The sequence below is a fragment of the Scomber scombrus genome, chromosome 5 (assembly GCF_963691925.1).
Source record: "Scomber scombrus chromosome 5, fScoSco1.1, whole genome shotgun sequence".
NCBI classification, from domain to species: domain Eukaryota; kingdom Metazoa; phylum Chordata; class Actinopteri; order Scombriformes; family Scombridae; genus Scomber; species Scomber scombrus.
Window position 1 is genome coordinate 33,476,876 of NC_084974.1, and position 25,753 is coordinate 33,502,628.

At 41.6% G+C, this 25,753-nt stretch overlaps 2 protein-coding genes across 2 annotated transcripts in view; both read right to left on the reverse strand.

Moving 5' to 3' along the window:
- LOC133979965 (NACHT, LRR and PYD domains-containing protein 3-like) overlaps window positions 1-25,753 on the reverse strand; it is a 71,653-nt gene that overhangs the window by 25,029 nt on the left and 20,871 nt on the right. The window lies entirely within an intron of this gene.
- LOC133980049 (stonustoxin subunit beta-like) lies at window positions 2,404-5,252 on the reverse strand. The gene has a single exon (XM_062418613.1). It carries the CDS (start codon window positions 3,715-3,717, stop codon window positions 2,992-2,994), a length of 726 nt encoding a protein of 241 aa, XP_062274597.1. The 5' UTR covers window positions 3,718-5,252; the 3' UTR covers window positions 2,404-2,991.

Below are 25,753 nucleotides of genomic sequence, written 5' to 3' on the forward strand. Positions count from 1 at the left end.
ATAATTTCAGTTCACACTTCTTAATATAAAGAATAAATGAATTAATAAATGTTAATGTTACTTGATAAATGAAATGAAATTAAACTTATTCAGATTAATTCAACTCAAATCATTTCAAAAAGGTTAACAATTAAAGTAACAAGCTACACCAAAGGTCACTATTAGAGTACTAGAAACAAAGCACGAGTACCAAAGTACTTCTATAAAATCATAATAAAGTTTCCAATTTACTCAACAAAAATAACCATTGCAACCACAAACACACAATCAAAGCATTTGGGAAGCATGGCCTCCAAACTTAAACATCTACTGTTCTGTACCAGTGGTGTCTTCAATGGTCGATCAGGAGCTGTGGCTGTGAGGTGTCTCCAGGAGCAGGCAAGAGAGCTGACTGAGCCAGCTCCAAACATTTCAGACCATGCTTCCTGTATGGGTGCGCAGGTGAATGTGCTCCCTCAGGCACTTCCTTCCTCTTACCTGGGGTTCCACCACTGATGTGGTTGCCATCAGAGAACGTTATTCCCCAGGGTCCTCCAATTCTTTTGACTGGTGTGAGGCTTCTGTGGAAGGTGATTTGGTTGAGCCGTGTGTATTCCTCAAACAGGTGGATAGCTTCTTCTCTAAGTCTTTCAGACAGAGGTTTGTCCCATGTGTCTCGTGTTAGAGTTTTGCCTCCAGCTTCCTGAAAAGCTCTTCTGACTAGAATGGCTTCCTTTTGTTTGGTAGGTGTTGCAAGGCCTATGGGGTCATACAGGCTAGCCACTTGGCTAAGAAGTTGTCTTCTAGTCAGTGGGTTTGGAGTTTTTTCTCTAACCTCTTTCCCAAGAAGATTTTGGCTGATTCTCATCTTCTTTTTTCTCTTTGAGAAGTTGATTGAAGTCATGAGATACAGTTTGTCAGATTCGACCAGGTACCCAACTCCAAGGGCTTTGTTGTCTCCTTCTCTCATTTGGTTGGGAAGAATGAAGACTTGATCCGACGTTTCTGGATGTAATTAAATGCATCATTGCCAAAGTGACATTGCATTTTTCTCATGATATTAAAAAAAAATTAAAGATAAACTGTTGCTTCTGAAATCTTAGAAAAAATGACTCAAATTGCATAAAAATATATTCCAAATAATATTAAAATAAAGGAATTAATTAAATAAATCATTGACTGAATATAAACGTTTCTAATCTAGGACATATCTTTCATTGAAAACACTCTGCAATGGTTACACCACATGATATTTTCAAGTTCAGTCAACATTTACAGGCACATAATTGACCACCAAAATAAAAGGTCACTATGAAATTTATAATCAAAATATATATTTGTAGAATAACGTAATATTTATTGTTTTCTTGAGGTCATACCACATGATATCCAAATATGGCAACTACATACCAGCCATTGAAAAGCTTCATTCTTTCCATATTTTAGAAAGAGTTACAAACCTGCTTGTTGTATCCATGGGTCCTTGGCAAACTAGTGTATGATGCAACATCCTGCCTTTGAATGATTTTCATCATAAAAGTCCCAGAGTGGTTGTTTCTTGATATTTCATAAAATCATCATCGTCAGACAAAGTTTGTTTTTATGTTATGATGGAAAAATAAATACAAATGGTTTGCACTGTTGTACAGTTCTATAAAACACTCTGGAAATCATGCCAAACAGGGCAGAACATACATTTGAATAGATTTGGAGTCATTTCAAATAAGTTTTCATAACAGCAGTCATGGCCAGATGGTCGCACCACATGACATTTAGTCACTTTAAATAACAGAAACATGACTAATAACTAGTGAGTACATATAAAGGAAAGCTACTACATATGTATGGGATTTTTTATCCATTTAAACCTTTTTCAAACTGAATAAAATGCAGTCGGACTGAAAATGTAGGCGTCACGTCATTGACCCAAATGTGATATACATGTTTGTGTCACTGTTCCCTGTATAGTTGAAATGAAAATATACTTTATTTTAGATGGTAGGGAACAAAGCAGTAAATCATTTTTAATAAAAGTTTGTGTCAATATATTTAAAATGCCTTCTTCTACTTTAAAACTTTACTTTGATAGTCTTATTTATTTAAATCTTTGGTGCAGTTATATTTATGCTTTTATATCAGACTCTTTACGCTTTGTTGACTTTAAACTTTTTATAAAATATCACAAATGTTTTTAACTTTTAGCGTTATTTAAAAAAACATGAAAATATATTTGATTGTAAAAATGATGAAATGTTTCTGTAATGTTTGAAAAATAATGAGAATATTTAAAATGTTTGTTTTGAGTTTGTTGAATAAAAACATGAAAACAACAAAGTTCAAAATAGTTTGAATTTATTTTGATGAAAATGTAAAAACTGTAAAATGTGAAATAAAAACATTAATAAAAACAGTTTCTGCTCCTCTTTACTCCTCACTGCTCCTCTTTACTCCTCACTGCTCCTCTCTGCTCCTCACTGCTCCTCTCTGCTCCTCTCTGCTCCTCACTGCTCTTCCTCACTGCTCCTCTCTTTTCCTCACTGCTCCTCACTGCTCCTCATTGCTCCTCTCTGCTCCTCACTGCTCCTCTCTGCTCCTCTTTACTCCTCATTGCTCCTCTCTGTTCCTCACTGATCCTCTCTGCTCCTCTTTACTCCTCACTGCTCCTCTCTGCTCCTCACTGCTCTTCCTCACTGCTCCTCTCTGCTCCTCACTGCTCCTCACTGCTCCTCATTGCTCCTCTCTGCTCCTCACTGCTCCTCACTGCTCTTCATTGCTCCTCTCTGCTCCTCTCTGCTCCTCACTGCTCTTCCTCACTGCTCCTCTCTGCTCCTCACTGCTCCTCACTGCTCTTCATTGCTCCTCTCTGCTCCTCTCTGCTCCTCACTGCTCCTCATTGCTCCTCTCTGTTCCTCACTGCTCCTCTCTGCTCCTCTCTGCTCATCACTGCTCCTCTTTGCTCCTCACTGCTCCTCTCTGCTCCTCCCTGCTCCTCTTTACTCCTCACTGCTCCTTCTACAGAGACACTGAGGAACCATAGCAGAACCAAAACCCAGCACACAGAGGATCAGTGAATGTGGTGTTGAAGGTGTGGAGGTGGATCAGTGAGTCAGAGGAGACTCTGTAGAAGGACAGAGTGCCAGCAGGACAGTCCACATACACTGCTACTCTGTTAGAGACAGAGGAGGAGGAGGAGGAGGAGGAGGAGGAGGAGGAGGAGGAGGAGGAGGAGGAGGAAGAGGATATGGATGTTCTTCTCTTATTGTGACAGACAGAGTAACCACCATCAGAGCATCTCAGACTCCAGGACTGATCATTCTCTCCAAACCAACAGTCTTCACTGTCTCCTTTCCTTCTGATTCTTCTGTAACTCACTGATATATAAACGTCTCCTCTCCACTCGACCTCCCAGTAACAGCGACCAGTCAGAACATTTCTACACAGGAGCTGAAGATAGTAGTCAAATCTGTCTGGATGATCAGGATATGACTGATCCTCCTTCACATGTGTCACCTTCCTGTTGTTATCAGACAGTTTGAGGTTTGTGTTCATTGTGTTTGGATCCAGTTCCAGTTCACAGGCATCTGATGGAGAGAACGAGACACAATACAGCTGCAGTTTATCATCTGTTGATTTATTAACTACTTTACTGAAACCATTCAAACTTAAACCATCTCCATGACAACTGAGACCCTCCATCACTGAGGAAGACCATGAGATGTGACTGAAAGCTTTGGACATACAGAGTAAGTGGACCTTTAGATGAGAATGTTTTTCAAAGTGAAACTTGATTCCAGCTGCGTCTGATGTTTGTCTGAATGTAAATTCAACAGTTCAGGTCATTATATAATATAAACTGTCCAATAAAACAATATACTAAACAAATAAAACATGCTGAATGTCCATGGCTAACTAAGGGTTTAATAAATGAGAGTTCATAACATATAAAACTCAAAAGTCAGAAAATAAATATAAGAAGTATAAAAATAAGTGAACTAACATGTTGAGGGCAAGAAAGAAGGAGTACTATAGGACACTATTAGAAACAAACAGGCAATATGAAGGAAATATGGAGCTTTCTGAACAGTATTATTAAAAATGGATCTCAGAAAATGAGTTATCCTCTTATTAAATACATAGGAACGTTATGGGATTAGGGGAGAAGTCTTGGTTTGGATTCAAAGTTATTAAAGTAACAGACAGCAGTTTGTGAGGTTAGGTGACAGTTGCTCTAAATGTTTGGACCTGCGGTCCCACAGGGGTCAGTATTGGGACCAACATGTTTTATGACATATGTCACATATCAAAGGTATTGAAGCTTGTTCTTTCTGCGGATCACACTCATAGTTTTTGTTCGGGTGATGATTAACTACAAGATATGGTAACCATGGAAATGATCAAACTAAAAACCTGGTTTGATAAAAATAAATTGTCACTAAATTTGAATAAAACTAAAGTAATGTTGTTTCACTGCAGAAGAAACAAACAAGTAAAAATACAGATAGATGGTGTGAATATTGAACAGGTTACTGAAAATAGATTTGTTGGGGTCATAATTGATGAAAAGCTTTGTTGGAAGGCAAACATTAAACATATACATCCCAAAAGGAGCATTGCAGTATTAAGTGAAGCCAAACAGGTCCTGGATTATAAAGCGCTTCACATTTTGTACTGTTCACTGGTCTCACCATACTTAAGTTACTGCGCTGAAGTTTGGGCCAATAATTACAAATCTAATGTACAGTCATTGTTTATTCTTCAGAAAAGAGCAATTTGCAACATCCATCATGCAGAGTACAGGGATCATTCAAATCCATTATTCTTACTGTCTCATTTACTGAAGTTTGCTGATCTGGTGGAATTTCAAATAGCTCAAACAATGTACGAAGCAAAAAACAACCAACTGCCTGCAAATATCCAAAACATGTTCAGTGTAAGAGAGGAGGGCTACAATCTAAGAGGTCAGACTTATTTCTAAACTGTTAGCGTGCGAACGATGAGGAGGAACTTTTGTATTTGTGTTTGTGGTGTGAGGCTATGCAGCAGTCTAAATGTGGAACTGAGGGAATGTCCAAACATTAAGATTTTTATAAAGAGGTACAAAGAAATGATCTTCAGTAGGTATAGGAATTAAGATGCTATTATTATATATGTATATTTATATGTATGTGTATTATATGTGATTTGGTTGTGTCCAAAAATGAGTGGATGACAATGGACTTGGTCCTTTGTGTACTATTATTTATATTACTTTGAGTTAATGGTGATAATATTTATGAAAGTGACAATGGTGGCAATGTGGTGATGATGATGATGATGATGATGATGATGATGATGATGATGATGATGATGATGATGATGATGATGGTGATGATGATGATGATGATGGTGGTAATAATAATAATGATACTAGGACTAGATAATAATGGTGATATAGACGTAATGATAGTGATAATAATATTAATGATAATATATTTCTATATACTACACAGGAACACAGGTACAGAAATGTAAGTTGTGAATTAGAGGCAGGAATTAAATAAGTGTAAACTTCATCCTGCTCCTTTTCAGGCTCAGTTACTGACAGAAGAATGTCATTGTTTGCTTCTTTTATTTGTTTCATTCTTGGTTGATTTTTTTTTTCCTTTTGGATTTGAAATTGTTCGTTTATGTCTGAAAATAAACATTAACACAAAAAACATAAAATTATGAAATAAAACGTATTAACTTGTAAAATGCAGCTGTTAGTCTCTCAGCACCTGTCAGCATTCAGTATAAATTGATTCCAATGAGAGTCTATGGCTGTGTCTCAATTCAGGGGCTGCATCCTTGTAAGGACGCGGCCTCGCGGTCTTCGAAGACCGCATGCTACTGAGGAAGTGGATGATGCGCAAAGCAACACTGCTTGACCCAAGATACCGAGGGGACCACATGAAGCCACCTGAGCTAAGTGATATAAAAGCAGAACTGGTAGTGGAGATGACGGCGGCAGCAGAAGCAACACGTGAATGTCTTTTGCACAGCACATTTTTGAGTGTTTAATTAATTATTAATCTAAATGATTTTGAATTTTATTGTTTTTAGTATAATTCGTTTCGTTCGTTTAAGACCTTGGTTAAGATAATTTTATATAATTCGCTTTGCACGGGGGGGGGGGGGGGGGGGGGGGCAGCATCGTCCATCGGACCAACCCCAGACCAGACCCCCAAACACCCTGAATACCAGCCCAGATGATGTCCCACTGTCTGACCACAGAACACACCAGACCCATCCAGCCCAGCAGCACTGCCAGGGACTCCTGATCAGCCTATTACATTATTTTTTTCATTTTTTATTTTATTAAATTGTTATTATTTATTAATTTATTATTTTTATTATTGTAAATCATTTGGAATTTTAGTAGTGTTGTATTTAATAATACATATTTTGTTAATAGTTTGTTCATAATTGTACATCATTTTCTAATAATAATCTGCAAATAGTTATTTGTGATGTATTTTTTTGTAAATAGTTAAATGTTAAGACTGCCCCCTTGTAGAGTTCAGTTTAATACTTTGCTAATAAAAGAAAATATTAGAGAAAATATGAAATCCCTTGTTGTTCCTGAACAGTAGCACTTTATGCCGTTTGCTAATCCTGTTATAAATTGTACTTAAATTGTAAATACTAAATGGAAAAGACAACGTGTAACAATTAACAATATTTTTTATTTTATAACAATAAAAAATTGTTACGTAACTGCCCTTAAAATGCGTCCTTACAAGGATGCAGCCCCTGAATTGAGACACAGCCAATGTAAACCCTTCACAAGCACGTGACCTGAGGCTGCTCTCTGATTGGCTTCCTTCAGTTTTCCAGGACACGCCCACTTTTATTGGCAGCGAATTGTTGTTTTATGTTTTTAATCTACTGTGATTGGACAGATGTATGATTATTGCACATTTGTAGAAAAACTGGTAAAAATATTTACAAAAAGGGTCTCAGAAGAATCTAGAGTGGTAAAGTTATTTATAATTAAATAACAGTTGTATATTGAGATGTGGTGGAAATGACATTTGTTCAACGCAGGTCAAAAAAATGTACAAATTAACAATTTGTCTTGTAATCTAAGTTTGTCCTCTTACAGATCTTAAAACTAGACAAACTATTTAAACTTATGAGATTTGTTAGGTGAGTTTTTAATAACTTTTTTAAATTCAAGTTCACGAGGCTAAAAGTGCACCTAGTTGATGACACAATAACTAAAATATATATGGTGGTGTCTCTTTTTAAGCACATTAACTTATTGGTAACTTTACTTTAACTGTTGGTAACTTTAGGTGATGTGAGTGAAATGGACATTTTGTCATGTCTGATTATAATGTTTTATTCCTGTCTCTGTGGGTCAGAGATACCATACTGGGACACACCAGGGAACACTTCTCCTTTATAAACTACCTAGTTAGTGCCACCTTGCTGCTGGGGGACAGGTTTGAACATTTCCTGAGGATGCACTGAGCAACACCTTGAAGGCCGACCCGATGCTCAGTGGAAGCAAGCTGAAGACAGAGTTTAGTCTCATCTACAGCAGGACGAGTTCAGAGCCTGTTGTGGTGCTGTGGATCTATTCCAGTTGTTTATGGAGAGAACAATGTTGAAGAAGTCTTCTCAGAGACTGTCACTTTCCTAAAGATCCTCATCACCCATGACCACAGCGGAAGCTGAGAAGTGCTTCTCAACCATGAAAAGAATTCAAACTTTTCTCAGAAACACCATCATGACCCAGGAGAGGCACTGGCCATGCTGTCAATGGAAAAGAGACTGGTGACTGACTTTAACCAGAGAGTCATTGAGAAGTTATGTTCAAGTAGTACTACCGGCTGTATTTAGGCACCGTTACAGTGTGTTGTGTTGTTTCTAGATTGGCTTTCCTTTCTTTCTTTTTTAAATTTGATGAAGTGGTGCTACGGTTTGTTTGACACTAACTATAGGACCCCCCCAGCAAAGTATTTCACCAGCCGCCACTGATTATTTTCATCTCAAACTGTCGTCTGTTACAAACATATTTTTGTCCAAATGCTCCAAACAGCTGAAGTCAGTATGAATGAATGAACTTTATCTGCAGGAGAGACATGAGGGACATTTTGGAGCAGGTAGCGCCACCATGTGGACATTTATAAAACATTTCTCTTTTAACTCCTGAACTGTGACGAACAGAAGGAAATTTCTGTTTCATGGATTCATTGGTTCAAGATAAATGTCAGTTTAGGCCACGCCCATTTCTGCCAAAACACATTTTCCATCATTTTGAACTTTTTTCACTTCTTTGACATATTTCATCAAGTTTTTCTCAAAGTTCTCATGAATCAAACTGAAAACACACTCACACTTCCTCAGACCAGGTTTCAGTCTCTGCAGTCCACCATGGTCCATCCTGGAGGAAGAGACAAAGACACAATCAGCTTCATACACCTTCACTCATATCCACCATTAAACATGAACCAGAGTCCCTCAGTTAGTCAGTGTCTGTCCATCTGTCCATACCTGAGAGTGTCCACCTGTCTGTCCATACCTGAGAGTGTCCACCTGTCTGTCCATACCTGAGAGTGTCCATCTGTCTGTCCATACCTGAGAGTGTTCATCTGTCTGTCCATACCTGAGAGTGTTCATCTGTCCATACCTGAGAGTGTCTACCTGTCTGTCTCTACCTGAGAGTGTCCATCTGTCTGTCCATACCTGAGAGTGTTCATCTGTCCATACCTGAGAGTGTCTACCTGTCTGTCCATACCAGAGAGTATCCACCTGTCTATCCGTGAGAATGTCCACCTTTCTGTCCATACCTGAGAGTGTCCACCTGTCCATACCTGAGAGTGTCCACCTGTCTGTCCATAACTGAGAGTGTCCACCTGTCCATACCTGAGAGTGTCCAGTCTCCAGTGTGGATCCTTCAGTCCAGCAGACAGAAGCTTCTCTCCTGAGTCTCCTGGATGATTGTAGCTCAGGTCCAGCTCTCTCAGATGGGAGGGGTTGGAGTTCAGAGCTGAGGCCAGAGAAGCACAGCCTTCCTCTGTGATCAGACATGCTGACAGACTGAACACACACAACAGTTCATCTAATGAGATAAACAGGATTTTGTCCTTCAGGCCTTTATGTTCACACTCAGCGCTCCCTGCTGTATGTTGGTGTCATGCAGATACATTTTAGGTTAGTAGGAGAGAAAGCACATGTTCCTGCTGGAGGCTGCATTCTGATTTATGGGTCAATGACGTATAAGGATTTTCAACAACTCAATTTTAGAATAATAAAAACCAGCATATCTAATGCAGTAGTTCAAACATTCAGAATGTTGTGTACCTGAACATTCATATTATAAATGTGAAAGTGATTTCAGTGGTTTTTCAAGATTAATTGGCACTGGCCTTAAAAAAAAGTCATGTGGTGCGACCATGATCCACCTTGAAATATCTTATATAAATAAAAGATCATCATTTACAAAAATTAAAAAAAAAATGCAAATACTTTGTTTCCAAACACTTTATATTACTGAAAATATGTTTTAAAAAAAGATGTGAAGCGTGTTAAGTAAATTCATTTATTTCAAGATGAATCATGGTCGCACCACATGACTGTTTTTAAGGCCAGTGACAATTAATCTTGAAAACCACTAAAATCACTTTCAAATTTATAATATGAACTTTCAGGTACACAACCTTCTGAATGTTTGAACTACTGCAATTGAGTTGTTGTAAATCCATATACGTCATTGACCCTTATGTTGGCAGAAGAAATGCCTTTAAAGTTAAATATTGTTCCACAGAATATCTAAAGAAGATTTCATAGACATTTACTGATGTTTTAAGTTAGTTTTTATTTTTCATTCCAACAATGTTCACTGTGTGATCACAATCATTTAATTAGACAACTTAGTGTCTTCCATCATATTTCTAACTTAATTTCATTCACTGTTTAAACATTTAATTTGTATTTTACATGAAAAAAATCTTTAAAAAAATCTGAAACATTTCCTGAGCAGCAGATCTTCTTTTTATGTTCACCTGCATGTAGAGAACATGACAGTAATTCTGTGTTGTATATTTTCTGCTATTCTTTCCATTATATTAGACTTTCATGAATTAATGCACATTGAGTCTTTATTGAAGATTAAATGAAAGAAACATAAATCCTGCCTCACATGTTGGTGTGGAAGGAGTTTTACTTACTGTATACTTGATGTTACATCACTTCAGCTCAGACAGTACACTAAATCTTTTTATCATAAACTCTTCATGTAAACTAGAAACTGAGGAGAATCCAAAAATATTACTTCATATACACAGTAATGAAACTGACTTTACAAATAGTTGACTCCTGACCTGAAGGTTTCCAGTCCACAGTGTGGACTCTCCAGTCCAGCAGAAAGCTGCTTCACTCCTGAATCCTGCAGGTTGTTGTTACTCAGGTCCAGATCTCTCAGACTAGAGGACTGGGAGCTGAGAACTGAGGACAGAGCTGCACAACTTCTCTCTGAGAGGTTACAGCCACTCAACCTAGAGAATAATTGTAATAAATCAATTCACAGAGACAATATATAAAGACAATAAAAGCTTGGTGGGTAAACTTTTACAGACAGTTGAATCCTGACCTGAAAGTTTCCAGTCCACAGTGTGGACTCTCCAGTCCAGCAGAAAGCTGTTTCACTCCTGAATCCGGCAGGTTGTTGTGACTCAGGTCCAAATCTCTCAGACTAGAGGACTGGGAGCTGAGAACTGAGGACAGAGCTGCACAGCTTCTCTCTGAGAGATTACAGCCACTCAGCCTGGAAAATATAAAGTAAAAAACAAGAAATAGGGTAATTATTTAATTTATTTTAAAAAGACAGCAGAGTATCTAAATAATAATAATAAATAAAGCCAACTATCTGAGTACATACAGAGCTTTTTTGGAGGCTTTGACCATTGGCAGCAGCCTCAGAAGAACCGCCTCTGAAGCAGAGTATTTCTTCAGGTCAAACACGTCCAGATCTTTTTCTGATGGCAGTAGGAGAGATTCCAGTGTACAGTGTGGACTCTCCAGTGCAGCACACAGCTGCTTCACTCCTGAATCCGGCAGGTTGTTGTTACTCAGGTCCAGATCTCTCAGACTAGAGGACTGGGAGCTGAGAACTGAGGACAGAGCTGCACAGCTTCTCTCTGAGAGGTTACAGTCATTCAACCTGGAGAAGAATCAGCAGAATAAAAGAATTGCAAACATTACTTTTCTTCATTGAGCAAAGATGAAACTACATTAATCTGGATAGTTCTGTGTGCACCTACAGAGCTTTGTTGGAGGCTTTGACCACTGGCAGCAGCCTCAGAAGAGCCTCCTCTGAAGCAGAGTATTTCTTCAGGTCAAACACGTCCAGATCTTTTCCTGATGACAGTAAGATGAAGACCAGAGCTGACCACTGAGCAGGAGACAGTTTATCTGTGGAGAGACTTCCTGATCTCAGGTACTGTTGGATCTCCTCCACTAGAGAACGATCATTCAGTTCATTCAGACAGTGGAACAGATTGATGCTTCTCTCTGCAGACACATTCTCACTGATCTTCTTCTTGATGTAATCAACTGCATTCTGATTGGTCGGTGAGATAATTCCTGTCTTTGTCAGCAGACCTCGTAGGAGAGTCTGATTGGTCTGCAGTGAAAGACCCAGGAGGAAGCGGAGGAACAAGTCGAGATGTCCATTTGGACTCTTTAAGGCCTCGTCCACAGCTCTCTGGTAGAAACGTGTTGATTTGCCTCCGAACACTTCAGAACACCTGGATGTTGTTTCTGGATCTGCCAGCAGATTGACTCCAGACTTGATGAACATCAGATGGACATGAAGAGCAGCCAGAAACTCCTGAACACTCAGATGAACAAAGCAGAACACCTTGTCCTGGTACAACCCTCGCTCCTCTTTAAAGACCTGTGTGAACACTCCTGAGTACACTGAGGCTGCTCTGATATCGATGCCACACTCTGTCAGGTCTGATTCATAGAAGATCAGGTTGCCTTTCTGCAGCTGCTCAAAAGCCAGTTTTCCCAGAGACTCAATCATCTTCCTGCTCTCTGGACTCCAGTGTGGATCTGTCTCAGCTCCTCCATCATACTTGACCTTCTTCAGTTTGGACTGAAGCACCAGGAAGTGGATGTACATCTCAGTCAGGGTCTTGGGCAGCTTTCCTCCCTCTCTACTTTTCAACACATCCTCCAGAACTGTAGCAGTGATCCAGCAGAAGACTGGGATGTGGCACATGATGTGGAGGCTTCGTGATGTCTTGATGTGGGAGATGATGGTGCTGGCCTGCTCCTCATCTCTGAATCTCTTCCTGAAGTACTCCTCCTTCTGTGGGTCAGTGAACCCTCTGACCTCTGTCACCATGCCGACACACTCAGGAGGGATCTGATTGGCTGCTGCAGGTCGTGTGGTTATCCACAGGCGAGCAGAGGGAAGCAGTTTCCCCCTGATGAGGTTTGTCAGCAGCACATCCACTGAGGTGGACTCTGAAACATCGGTCAGGATCTCAGTGTTGTGGAAGTCCAGAGGAAGTCGACACTCATCCAGACCGTCAAAGATGAACACAACCTGGAACTCTTCAAACCTGCAGATTCCTGCTTCTTTGGTTTCAGTAAAGAAGTGATGAACAAGTTCCACCAAGCTGTACTTTTTCTCTTTCAGCACATTCAGCTCTCTGAAAGTGAATGGAAATGTGAAGTGTATGTCCTGGTTGGCTTTGTCTTCAGCCCAGTCCAGAGTGAACTTCTGTGTTAAGACTGTTTTCCCAATGCCAGCCACTCCCTTTGTCATCACTGTTCTGATTGGTTCATCTCTTCCAGGTGAGGCTTTAAAGAAGTCTTCTTGTCTGATTGTTGTTTCTGGTCTGTCTGGTTTCCTGGATGCTGTTTCAATCTGTCTGATCTCATGTTCATCATTGACCTCTGCAGTCCCTCCCTCTGTGATGTAGAGCGGTGTGTAGATCTGATTCAGAAGGGTTGGGTTTCCTGCTTTAGCGATCCCCTCAAACAGACACTGGAACTTCTTCTCCAGGTTAGACTTGAGTTTACGTCGACACTTTGCAGCACGAGCTCCTGAATGAACAAACAACAAATGAAATCAGTGAGTGGATCCTACAGAATGTCTAGAAATCTGAACATGTAAGTGTGTCTGTGTAGTTTTTCCTCCTCCATCAGTTTTATTCAGCTCATCAGTGGAGGACAAACAGCCTCTGATCTGATGCAGATGTGTGCAGCATATTTACAGCAGAGTTTGAAATATAAACCTCTCCCATGTTGCCTCCATTTCCTCTCCATCATGTTAAATCTGTTAAAATCCTCTTACTGCTCTGCAGACGCTCAGCCAGCTCCTCCTGCTTCATTCTCCTCAGGAAGTGCACTGTGATCTTCAGAAATGCCTCTCTGCTGCTCTTCCTCTGCTCTTCCTCCTCACCGTACAACACCTCCTCATCCTCACTCTGACTCTCTAAGCATTCTGGGTAATTTGGACTCAGACCCCTCTGGACTCTCTTCAGCTCGTTCTTCACAAAAGTGACGATGTTCTCCTCCAGCAGCTGGAACAGAAAGATAAAGTGAACATTTCATTTAAACTGGTAGAACACAACATGTGATTCATGTGTCAGTCTGAAGGCCTGCTGGTCTAAACAGAGCAGCATGGACACTGTTATGACCTGAATGCTACTTTAGTATTTCATCTGTGGTTGAATGAGTTTATAGTAAAAGGTGTGTTTGTACATGTACACACCATAAATATGGAGTCCAGCTGTGTTTGATGCTGCTGTGCAGACTGATCACTGGGAACCTCTGAGCTCTGCTGCTGAACTCTGTGGAGAAAACATCACATTTAATGACTCAAATCTGCACTCAGCTTATTAAAGATGTTCTGTCATGATGACTAAATGAACTCCTGTAAATGCTGCTCTGATTACTGGATGTTAAATTCTTACCTTCCATCAGCAGGTTGTCCATCTTTAAACATAATAGGCTTATCCATAGAGAAGACACTCTTCATGGAAACACAGCTGGGTTCAGGAGAGTCTGCTCTCTGCTGCTGCATCCTGATATGAATAAAGAATTGAAAAAAGCATGTAGTTAACCAAAGAACTGCTGTCCAGCTTCACTGAGTCTCTGCTGTCCAGCTTCACTGAGTCTCTGCTGCCTCCACAGACACCCAGCCAGCTCCCAAAACATCAGCCCCCCCTGCTGAGGTCCTCCTGTCTCTTGGTCTCCTTTCTACATGGTTTTGTTGACACCTTGGTCTCCAAAGTTTCTGCCCTGAGCATCTCTTTCAGCCTCCAGTGTGGTCCTGCCCATCTGTCCTGCCTTCTTTCTCCTCTTTGTTTTCTCCCTCCTGACCAGCCTGGAGGGACATTTGGGAGCTGTCCCTTGAGGGGCGACTGTCATGATTCCTGTTTAAGCTCTGTTTGTGTTGTCCTGTCTGTTTCTGTCCCTGCCTTCAGTTTCAAACCCACCTGCTCACCTGCTGCCACTGTGTAATTCCCTCATCAGCTCCTCACTACATATACTGCTCTCACTCATTTTCTTTCATTCTAGACACTAGATTGTGATGCTGTTCCTGTCTGTTCCTGTTCCTCTTGTTACCTGTTCCTGCTGGTTTCAACCTTATTTGACCTGCTTACCCTTTATGGTCTGTAAGCCTGTTTGTGGGTTTCTGAGCATTAAAGCTGTTTCCATTGAAACTGTCTGTGGTGTTTGTGCCTGGTTCACCTGCTCCGCCCCACATAACACAGGAGGTTTATTCAGCCCAAACAGCCAACCAACCATTATTACATTCTTACCTTCCATCAGCAGGTTGTCCATCTTTAAACTTAATAGGCTCATCCATAGACCGATCACTCTTCATGGACACACAGCTGGGTTCAGGAGAGTCTGCTCTCTGCTGCTGCATCCTGATACTAACAAACAACAAATCAAAGAGTTTAAAAAGATGAATGTTGAGCAGACTGTTAGCAGCTGAAGTTTTAGAAGCTGAATGAAAATCAGTAAGAAGACAGTGGATGAGAAACGTTCTCCTGTTCATCAGAATGTCATCTGATGAAAGATGCCGTCTCATCTTAGTTGATTAGTTGACTAATCAGTGGTTGAGCTCTTTGTTAACTCACAAAGTTAGTAGTTCATTCTGACTTATTGTGACTTATTATTCAGTAGTTGAGTGTCAGATGTGACAGTGAGTGTGAATAATGATGGTGGAGTGATGTGAGTGGAGAACAGTGATGGACAGTTAGAGATCCTCATCTCACCTCTGAGCTTTGGTCTGGCTGTCATGTTCCCCACACAGAGAGCTTTTACAGGGAGGGACTCCCTCCTCTCTGTCCTCACACTGATCCATAGCAGAGAAACACCTTCACACAAACACAACAACATGCTCATTCATTACAACCAGCAGGGTGCTGAACCATATGAAAATGACCCAAAAGATGAGTCTAATCTTTATATTATATGGAGTACATAGGGGAGACTGGGGTAAGATGAGCCATTTTTCATATTTAGGATCACTACATCAAGGCAATCATAGTTTTGTCAGGATGTTGTGCATCCCTTCAAACAAACAGAATGAGTGTAAACATAACTGTTTCGATAATATAGCATGTTCAAAAAAAGTGGTCTCCCTAAGTCACTTCTTCACATTCATGTGTATTTTTATTTATTATACACAATTCAACAGGTACTATTTGTAGCGGCTAAATTTAAAACTTAAAGCCACTGAGGGGCTGCATAGACAGGCTAAGAGTAGTCGACGCGCTGGCTACTGCACGACTATAACTTGTGTCTAGTGAAACAAACAGCTTCCTGATTTTCTTCTTGATTTGATGCGTATTTTATTTCTCACAGTTTCCAGGATATTCAATGACATGCAAGTATCCATTGCCAGTGCATATAAAGTTCATTCAGCTGTGCCACAGACAACAAGACAAACGTGACGGAGACCGGAGCGGTCGGAAAACTGTGTGCTCCTCCGTCTAGCAACACCTGACACCTGTCAGAAAGTTCCCACCTATACAGAAATGTACACCCATCACCATGAGGACACCTACTGGCCCAATTTGGTACCTTCCACACATTGACATAGAAATGGCTCCTACATACCAGCCCCTAATTGTAATGGATACCAGACATACAATTATTTTAAATGCAAACCATGGAGCCATAATCAAAATAATACATGAACACATTTTACAAAATACTTTCATGTACCACATACAAAGGAACTGAGTTGACCTGCTAATCTGTAACCTCACAAAGTAAGCAAAGCTTTGTCACAGGACGTTCAATGATACTAGACTTTGTTTGCAAACGCACAAGTCCCCTTTTATCCTGAAAAGCCTCAAAGACTTTTCCTAGTGGCCAGGAGCCTCGTGGGGCAGTAGCATCCATTATGACCACAATATCTCCAGGCTTAAGATTCCTCCTTTCCTGGTTCCATTTTTGCCTCTCCTGCAACAGAGGTAGGTATTCCCGTACCCATCGTTTCCAGAAAAGGTCAGATATATACTGGACCTGTCTCCATCTTCTTTTTACATATAGATCATGTGGCTCAAACAATCCAGGTGGTAGGGATGGTCTTCCTTTCATGAGCAAGATATGATTGGGAGTGAGCGGCTCCAAATCGTTTGGATCATCTGAGAGTTTGGTGATGGGCCGGTCGTTTAAGATGGCTTCAGCTTCACACATTACTGTTTGAAGTCCATCGTCATCCAGTCTCTGCTGTTGAAGCACTGAACTCAGAATCCTTCTCACCATGCGGATTACACGCTCCCAGACTCCACCATGATGTGAACCTGCTGGAGGATTGAACCTCCAATTAACTCCATCCTTCCGCAAAGCTCCTTGGATTTGTGCATGATTCAACGATGCGAGCGCCTCCCTTAGCTCTCTCTCTGCTCTTTTTTGCTCCCCCATTCTTCCATTATACCTCCTGCAGAAACCACACTCTGTTATGACCTTTCTCACCGCTGAGTTGGCACTTGTGACCCAGTAATTCCTTCTCAGTGTGGACAGCGTGTGATTGCGCCCACTATGGCCAAGCTGCCTGTGAATGTGCCTTAGGATGAGAGTAGCAACAAGTTGATCCTTGGAGAGGAGAAGTGGATGCTTAGTTTCTTCTGGCAGAGAACCTTAGTCAACCGTCCTCCAACTCTCAGAAGCCCATTATCCAAATATGGGTCCAAGCTGTAGAGAACACTGTCTGCTCACAGTAGCTTTCCCAGATGACAGCGCAGCAATCTCTTCTCCAAATCTTTGTTGCTGGCAGTACTGAATGATGGCAAGCTCGGCCTCCAAAAGATCCTTTGCTGACAAAGCTTGCCCCTTTGGCCTGTCTGATCTTAGCCTGCTGATATTGGATGCCTCTGCCTCACTCTTCCTGCGACATCTTCCCAGCAAAATGCCTTTCAGCTCAAGGAACCAGGCAACGGATACCTTAAGGTTCACCCAACTTGAGAAGTAGGCCATTAGCCGACCAGTGGCATCAGGTGAACCCTCCACATTGATGATATTCACCATGGCTTCCTTCTTGACCTCAATGTCATCTGCTGCTATCGCAGACTCTACCACGTTTGTTGACCAGTCCTCTTCTGGTTCATACAAGAACTTTGGACCCTCAATCCACCTATTGTCATGAATGAAATCTCCAACTCTCATTCCTCTGGATGCAACATCAGCAGGATTTTCCTTAGAGCTCACATACCGCCATTGTGCAGTTCTAATGGCTCCTCTGATAGTCGAGATCCTGTTGAGGCATGTTTTATATTCCTCATAAAACTGCTCATTTCTTAGGAACTTCCTTTTCAGACCAAGTGACCTTTGTTTCACGACGGAAAAGTTGTTGGGCAGAGACACATCATCCTTCTTAAAGGGCAACTTCAAGCTGTAATGACCCTCTCTGAGCGTTGCAGACTTTTCAGCAATCTCCATGAACCTCATGTCCTCCCTTGAGAGCCCCTTTTCCTCTGTAGCTCTCTCATTAAAGTCATGGTTGTACTGCTCACTCAGCATTTTTTCCAGTCTGCTCACAGAAATCCTGTTGACAACCACTGACGGGACCTCAGCTTCCAAGCTGCTGCCGTTTCCTTGCAAAGTGCCATTAATAACCCATCCCAGTGCTGTTCTTATAGCATACGGGCCTTCCCCTTGGCTATTTACGAGCTCCCAAGGTTCCAACATCTTGGGAGCGTTGCTTCCAATCAACAAATCCACATTAGCCTTTATGCTGGAAATTTTTACCTTTGCAAGGTAGGACCACTTTGCCAGATCCTCTTCCGTCACAATGTTGTCCATGTTTACAGGCATCTTCCTCTGGGTGAGTACTTCAGGAAGTTTATAGAAAAGGTTAGTCTCCAAACCAGCTATTTCCACGCCAGATAGTGAATATGCTGGGACAACCCTTTCCTGTCCCATAGTTTGTAGGAGAAAATTGGTTTGCCTACCAGCAAGATTGAGCCTTTGCATAAGATGTTCTGAACAAAAGGTGGCTGTACTGCCAGGATCCAAAAATGCATACGTGTTTATGATACGGTCTCCCTTGATGGATTTAACTTGGAGTGGGAGAATGGAAAGAAGACAGCGATCGTCTCCAGCCCCTGTATGACCATAAGTTTTATGAGATGCTGTGATGTTGCATACAGGCTCCTTGGAATACTTTGTGTTTGTGTTACCTCTGTCCCTTTTGTCAATATGAAGCACACTGGGGTGGGTTTGACTACAAACTCTGCAGGTCAAACGCTTGTCACAGTCTTGACTCCTGTGCCCAGCACCTAGACAGCCGAAGCAAAGCTCCTTTTCCATTAGAAAGCTTATTTTGTCTCTATGTTTCTTCCTTTCAAACTGCTGACATCCTTCCAATAAGTGACTTCCATAAAAAAACACACAAGTTGACTTCACTACAGAGCCATGTGCAAGTGAATCTACCTTTAAGCCTCTGGAGTTCTCCACTGATTGCACTGGTGCAATGGTGGTAGCAAAACTGTTTCCTCTCATCTTACTCACTGGTTGTGACTTCATCCTATTGCTGACCTTAGAAGTAGATGGTCCAGAAGGTGCATCCCGAATGTCACCAAATAGAGGGTCAGATAGTATTCGGACATGTTTTTCAATGAACGCAACCAGATCCTTGAAAACAGCTCTATGTTCAGATGCTTCCAGTATGTCATGTGCAACAGTCCTCCATCGCTCTCTCAGCTTAAATGGCAGCTTAGACATGACAGCTCTCATGGTACTTGGAATGTACAATTCCCTCATGTAATGCAGCTTATCCATAACATTACAACAAGAACGCAGAAAAAGAGAGTAAGCTTGTAATGCATTTACATCCTCTGCCTTTATTGCAGTCCAAGCCAACACCTTTTCAATGTATGCAGTGGCGATCTTGTACTCATTGCCAAAGTGTTCTTGAAGCAGCCGTTTTGCTTGAGCAAAGCCATACTCTGGAGCCATATGCTGGCAGCTCCGAACCAGTTCCCTTGGCTGCCCTCTGGTGAACTGTTCGATATAATACAAGCAATCACCTCTGCTGACCTTCTCCTCCACTCCTTGCTCAAATGCTCGCTTAAAGGAAATGTATTGAAGAGGATCCCCATCAAATATTGGAATATCACGTGCCGGTAATAACATTAAACGTTGCTGATGTACAAGAGCTGCTGTTATTTCATTCTGCCTTTCCATTATGGCACAGATGTTTCCAAATTGCCCTTCACCCTTTGACTGAGGGAATAACAGTGTGGGTTCCAAAGGCTTTGAAAATGCATCCAATTGAACTGTGTATGACTGACTAGCCTCCTGTGATAGCATAGCAATTTGTGGAGGGGCATATGTTGGCAATGACCAATTCTTTGGCTGTCGTTTGCTCTGCTTTACAGGTCTGTACTCTTTTGCCATTGGGCTGAGACTATTAGAAGCTGTTGCCTTTTTTTGCTTGTCCAGGTAGGAGTTCATTGCATTTGATGACGCTTTAGAACCACTTTGAGTGCCAGCGGCCTGTAGCACTGCTAATTTAGCAGCAGATGCAGCTAGCTTTGCTTCCAGCTCGAGTTGTTCCTTTTTCCTTTTAAGCTGTTGCTCTTGTTCCTCCAAAGCATGCATTTTCTGTAAAGCTGCCACATGAGCAAGCAACTCAGCTCTTTCAACCTCTGCTTTAATTCTTGCAGAGGAAGTAGTGCTTGATTTTCCACTATGTGAGCTTTTTCTGCTTGAGTGTTTGCTAGCCACATTTGAAATACTGTCCTCGGGATTCACATCATCATCATCATCATCCTCAACATCATCATCATCACCCTTTAAAGTTAGTTCAGCACATGAAACCCATTTTTTCACATGAGAAATACATTCATTATTGGATATCAGTTTTGCTTTGAACCATATGTTGTGTTTTTCTTTTTCATCATCAGGTAAAATACACATCAAAGAATCATGAATACCTTTGGCTTCATCACACAAATTGACAAGATCATCAAGAGCACCTTGAACCTTTACTTTGTCTTTGCTTTGCATAAGCACCTTCATTTTTCCTCTTAAATTACCTGCTTGATTTAGCTTAGCTTTCCTAGTAGCTTGTAACCTATCACACTTTTAAGCAAAAGCTTTAACAGTTAGAGTTACAACACGTTTTGGTTTGTCTTTTTGCGTACCAACGCCATTAGTATTGATGTTCGTCTCAGCCGATTGCGCAATAGCCTCAGCTGGCTCACTCTCAAGTTCACGCGCATCCATAATGATTTCCCCACACGCGCAAAGTTCATGAAGTTAATTGTCCTCCCCTTAGACCACCAATGAATTGGATTTAAGCCCCGATTGTATGTAGCGAACAACTGTGCACTTAAACATGAATGGCCATTCATAAATTTGTAGCGCTACAACTCACGGTGGGCGCCATGATGATCCCGGTGAATGACTCCTGTGCCGCCGGCGTTTGAAGATAGACTCCCGGTGTCCTCACGCTGGCATGGCCCGGCTCCACAGAAAGGTGGTGGATGCTGACAGCGTTAGCTGCCTATGGCCGGCTTACCGGCGTCCTCTCGCAGACAGCAGTATGCACACAGGTGGACTTTCAGGTAAATACAGTGTCCAATATTAACGCTGATGTCCGCTTTCCAGGATCCTATCAGCTGGAAACTACAGCATCGTCTGCTACCTCTAGTGCCGTTCCGGCATCATTAAGCAGTTTTTCGACTTGAATGTAGCGGCTAAATCTAAAACTTAAAGCCACTGAGGGGCTGCATAGACAGGCTAAGAGTAGTCGACGCGCTGGCTACTGCACGACTATAACTTGTGTCTAGTGAAACAAACAGCTTCCTGATTTTCTTCTTGATTTGATGCGTATTTTATTTCTCACAGTTTCCAGGATATTCAATGACATGCAAGTATCCATTGCCAGTGCATATAAAGTTCATTCAGCTGTGCCACAGACAACAAGACAAACGTGACGGAGACCGGAGCGGTCGAAAAACTGTGTGCTCCTCCGTCTAGCAACACCTGACCCCTGTCAGAAAGTTCCCACCTATACAGAAATGTACACCCATCACCATGAGGACACCTACTGGCCCAATTTGGTACCTTCCACACATTGACATAGAAATGGCTCCTACACTATTATTAGCATTATTGCATTTTACTGCTAAACAGCATCTAAACATGAGAATGCCTTAAAGTGCGCTAGTAACAGAAACTCTCATCCTCTCATCTTATTTCCTTTCTTCCTCTATCTATCCTCTCTTCTATCCATCTTCGTTAAACTCCTCCCTCCATCTTCCTCTTGTTCCATCTATCCCCAACCCAGCAGCTCAACTTACCCCAGAGCTACCGTTGTGACTTTATTAGTCCCCACAGCTAACATGGTGCACTTTTATGCTAGGTTTATGACCTCATGTTGTAGCTCATAGATACCACAATTGATTTATAAAACACATTTAAAATGATCAATTTTGGTCTAAACACAATTCTCATGAAACTTATGATAGATTAAATTCACTTTCAAGAGTGAAAAATGTTTTTTTGGAAATAAAGATCTAACCACTTTACCCATGTGGTTCTTACCTTCACAGACTCCATGAAATGATGCCTTCCTCCTAAATATTTGGTCACATGATCAATGTTTTTTACCGTTTCCTAGCAACAACGGGTGGCTCAATGACTCTTTGGCTCAACTTACCCCAGTCTCCCCCACTGTATATTACATGTTCATACTCATATAACTGATTTTATAGTATTAGCAGTCAGTGAAAGTTTACATAGTGCTGTCATAGTGGAACAATGGGCAGTACAATAGCAATATTAATATCAATGTACATTATTATTAGTAATAGTGTGACAGAGTTCACACATGAACAGCTAACTGCTCAGTAACACTTTAAAAACATCCAGCACTGACTAAATCACTTGATACTTGCAGCTGAAATACACAGGCAGGAATGGAGGCTCCTAATAAAGCTTTGAACCCAAAAATAGAGAAAAGAAAACAGCAGTACACTCTCAGAAGATCACACATCATAAGCAAGTATCCACTGAAATACAGGCAACCAGTGTTATACTAGAAACACACAAAAAGGACATCTCTGAATTTATATGGAGCTCATAACTCCTGATGATTTAGATAGAGCTCAAGAACTGCACCAAGCTTTAAATAATGACAAGAAAAGACAAAGAAAGTGAAATAATTGCTGTCTGTGGTTCTATATGAGCTGTGGCAATATCTTGTGTTTTAAATGTAGTTTAGTCAGCTGCAGCACTGTGAGAAGAGTTCTTTGTGTGTTTCTAATGTTAATCTAACAGCAGCTGTAGTGTTGTTGTAGTTACTGCAGGGCTCCAGCAGGGGAGGGGTGGTGTAGTTACTGCAGGGCTCCAGCAGGGGGAGCGGTGGTGTAGTTACTGCAGAGCTCCAGCAGGGGGAGCGGTGGTGTAGTTACTGCAGGGCTCCAGCAGGGGGAGTGTAGAGCTGTCAGTCACACGAGACCACAGGAAAGGTTCTCTCTTCATCTTTCACATTAATACTCATAAATAAATACTATCTAAGTTACACTAAAATTAAATAGTGTTCAGAAGACTCATTCACCTCCTAACGTTTCTTATAATGTGAGAAAGTCACCAGTTAAACAGAAACACCGGATGGACTGATGCTGTTGTGTTAGCTGTGGTGGAGCGAGCTAGAGAGTGAATGAAGAGAGTCAGAAAGCCTGAATCAGATCAATAAAACGTTATTTTCTGATAATTTCACAGCGGTTACGTTCAACAGCACTAATAAACTTCCCCACACACCTCCACTCAACCCTGCAGCTCACACGCACACGCACACGTAATCTTCGTATGATTACTGACAACTATTTACAAATCAGACGCATAGTTTCAGTGTTAAAACTGATCAAATAATTGCTGTCTGTGGTTCTATATGAGCTGTGGCAATCATTTAGAAAAATAATAGCTCGCAGCAACAGATTGGAAACAAAAGAACTATGAACTAGTTCAACATGTTGAATTATGAACTATGAACTGAACTAGTTCATTTTAAAATGTGTGAACTGAACTTTGAACTAGTTCATGTAGGAAGTGAACTTTCCATCACTGTCCGTCGCACATTTCTGCAACCAGCAGCTGAGTTTGTTCCTGTGTGTCTAACTACAGCCGGTCTCTGAACATTATATTAGATTTAATAATCTGATGAAATGATTATTTAAAGATGAACTATTAGGATGGAAACATGTATATTTAGGTATCGATCCGCCATCACTAATAACTAGCAGCCAAACCAGCGGCCTGCTTAATGTCGTGATGACTGATCATTATATCTGCAATCAGTTCTCTGGAAAGCTTCATTACAGTGTGCATATACGGAGAGATGTCTCTGCTTTCTACAGGGTTAAATACATTTCTCACTTTACATCATATTCATCATATTGTTATTAATACACTGCCTACCTTTTCCTCGCGCTGCTTCTCTTCCGTGTTTGCAGACAGGTGAAAGAGAGAGAGAGAGCACTCACCTGTGTTTTAGTCCCGCCCACCATGGATACAGAGAAACTGATTCTAATTATTATATATTATTAATACTCATTATCAAACGTATTAACGCCGTTTTTTGACTTTATTTTGAAATTCATGCTTTTATTTTGAAATGATATAAACCCAGAAGCTTTAACACAGAGACTGGAAAGCACATGTAGCAGTTAGTTTTTACTCACAATTAATGCTCAAGGAGATACTGAGACTTACTTTACTTTTCTTTTCTTTTAACACTGCCAAAGAATGAGATCAACTAATAACCTAAATAAAATAAAAAGTGACAGATGTAATAATGTACATTGTTAGCATTGTAAGGTTATAGTTTTATCTTGTGTTTTAAATGTAGTTTAGTCAGCTGCAGCACTGTGAGAAGAGTTCTTTGTGTGTTTCTAATGTTAATCTAACAGCAGCTGTAGTGTTGTTGTAGTTACTGCAGGGCTCCAGCAGGGGGAGCGGTGGTGTAGTTACTGCAGGGCTCCAGCAGGGGGAGCGGTGGTGTAGTTACTGCAGGGCTCCAGCAGGGGGAGCGGTGGTGTAGTTACTGCAGGGCTCCAGCAGGGGGAGCGGTGGTGTAGTTACTGCAGGACTCCAGCAGGGGGAGCGGTGGTGTAGTTACTGCAGGGCTCCAGCAGGGAAGGGGTGGTGTAGTTACTGCAGGGCTCCAGCAGGGGGAGCGGGGGTGTAGTTACTGCAGGGCTCCAGCAGGGGGAGCGGTGGTGTAGTTACTGCAGGGCTCCAGCAGGGGGAGCGGTGGTGTAGTTACTGCAGGGCTCCAGCAGGGGGAGGGGTGGTGTAGTTACTGCAGGGCTCCAGCAGGGGGAGGGGTGGTGTAGTTACTGCAGGGCTCCAGCAGAGGGAGGGGGGGTGTAGTTACTGCAAGCTCCAGCAGGGGGAGCGGGGGTGTAGTTACTGCAGGGCTCCTGCAGGGGGAGCGGTGGTTTAGTTACTGCAGGGCTCCAGCAGGGAGAGTGTAGAGCTGTCAGTCACACATGAGACAGAGCAGAGGACGAGAGGCTAATGTTAGTCTCTGTTATAGTCTGCTGTCATTTCTCATCATTGCTCTCCGGCCGAGAGTGAGTGGACAACAGGAGTAAATATGGGAAACACTCAACTATTATTGTTTGTTTTTAACACTTACAGGACTCAAAGTAAAGTTCAGATCCTCCAACGGGCCTCTGGTCTGAGCCTCTTACCAGCGTAGTAGTGAAAGGAGTCTATAAGCAGGAGGCTCCTACAGTGAACCTAAACACAACCACAGTTAGCCCTCACTAACTACAACTTCTAGCAGTTCAATATCAGCCACCTCTGTCCAGAGCTCATGGCAGCAAGAGGAAGGACCTTCAATCATCTAGCCCTGATTATGGGATGTTTAGAGGAGGGGCCAAGTATTATATTATATTTATTTTATATTATACTTTATTATATTATAAATCTCTTTTGACAAACACGTGGATAAAAAGCTGCATTCCTGCTGTGTATCTGTTTCCTGCTCACAGACTTATGAAACATTATGTTGTGATAGACTTCAGGAGGGCTGGCAAACAGGATCGTGCACCACTGCTCATCTACGGGACTGCTGTGGAGAAGGCCAGCAGTGTGAAGTACTTGGGGGTTCACACTGCTGACGACCTCACTTCAACCACCAACACCACAGCAGTCCTCTAAAAAGCTCAGCAGCGAGTCAAGGAAGGAAGGGAGGAAGAAGGAAGGGAGGGAGGAAGGAAGGAAGGATGGAAGGGAGGAAGGAAGGAAGGAA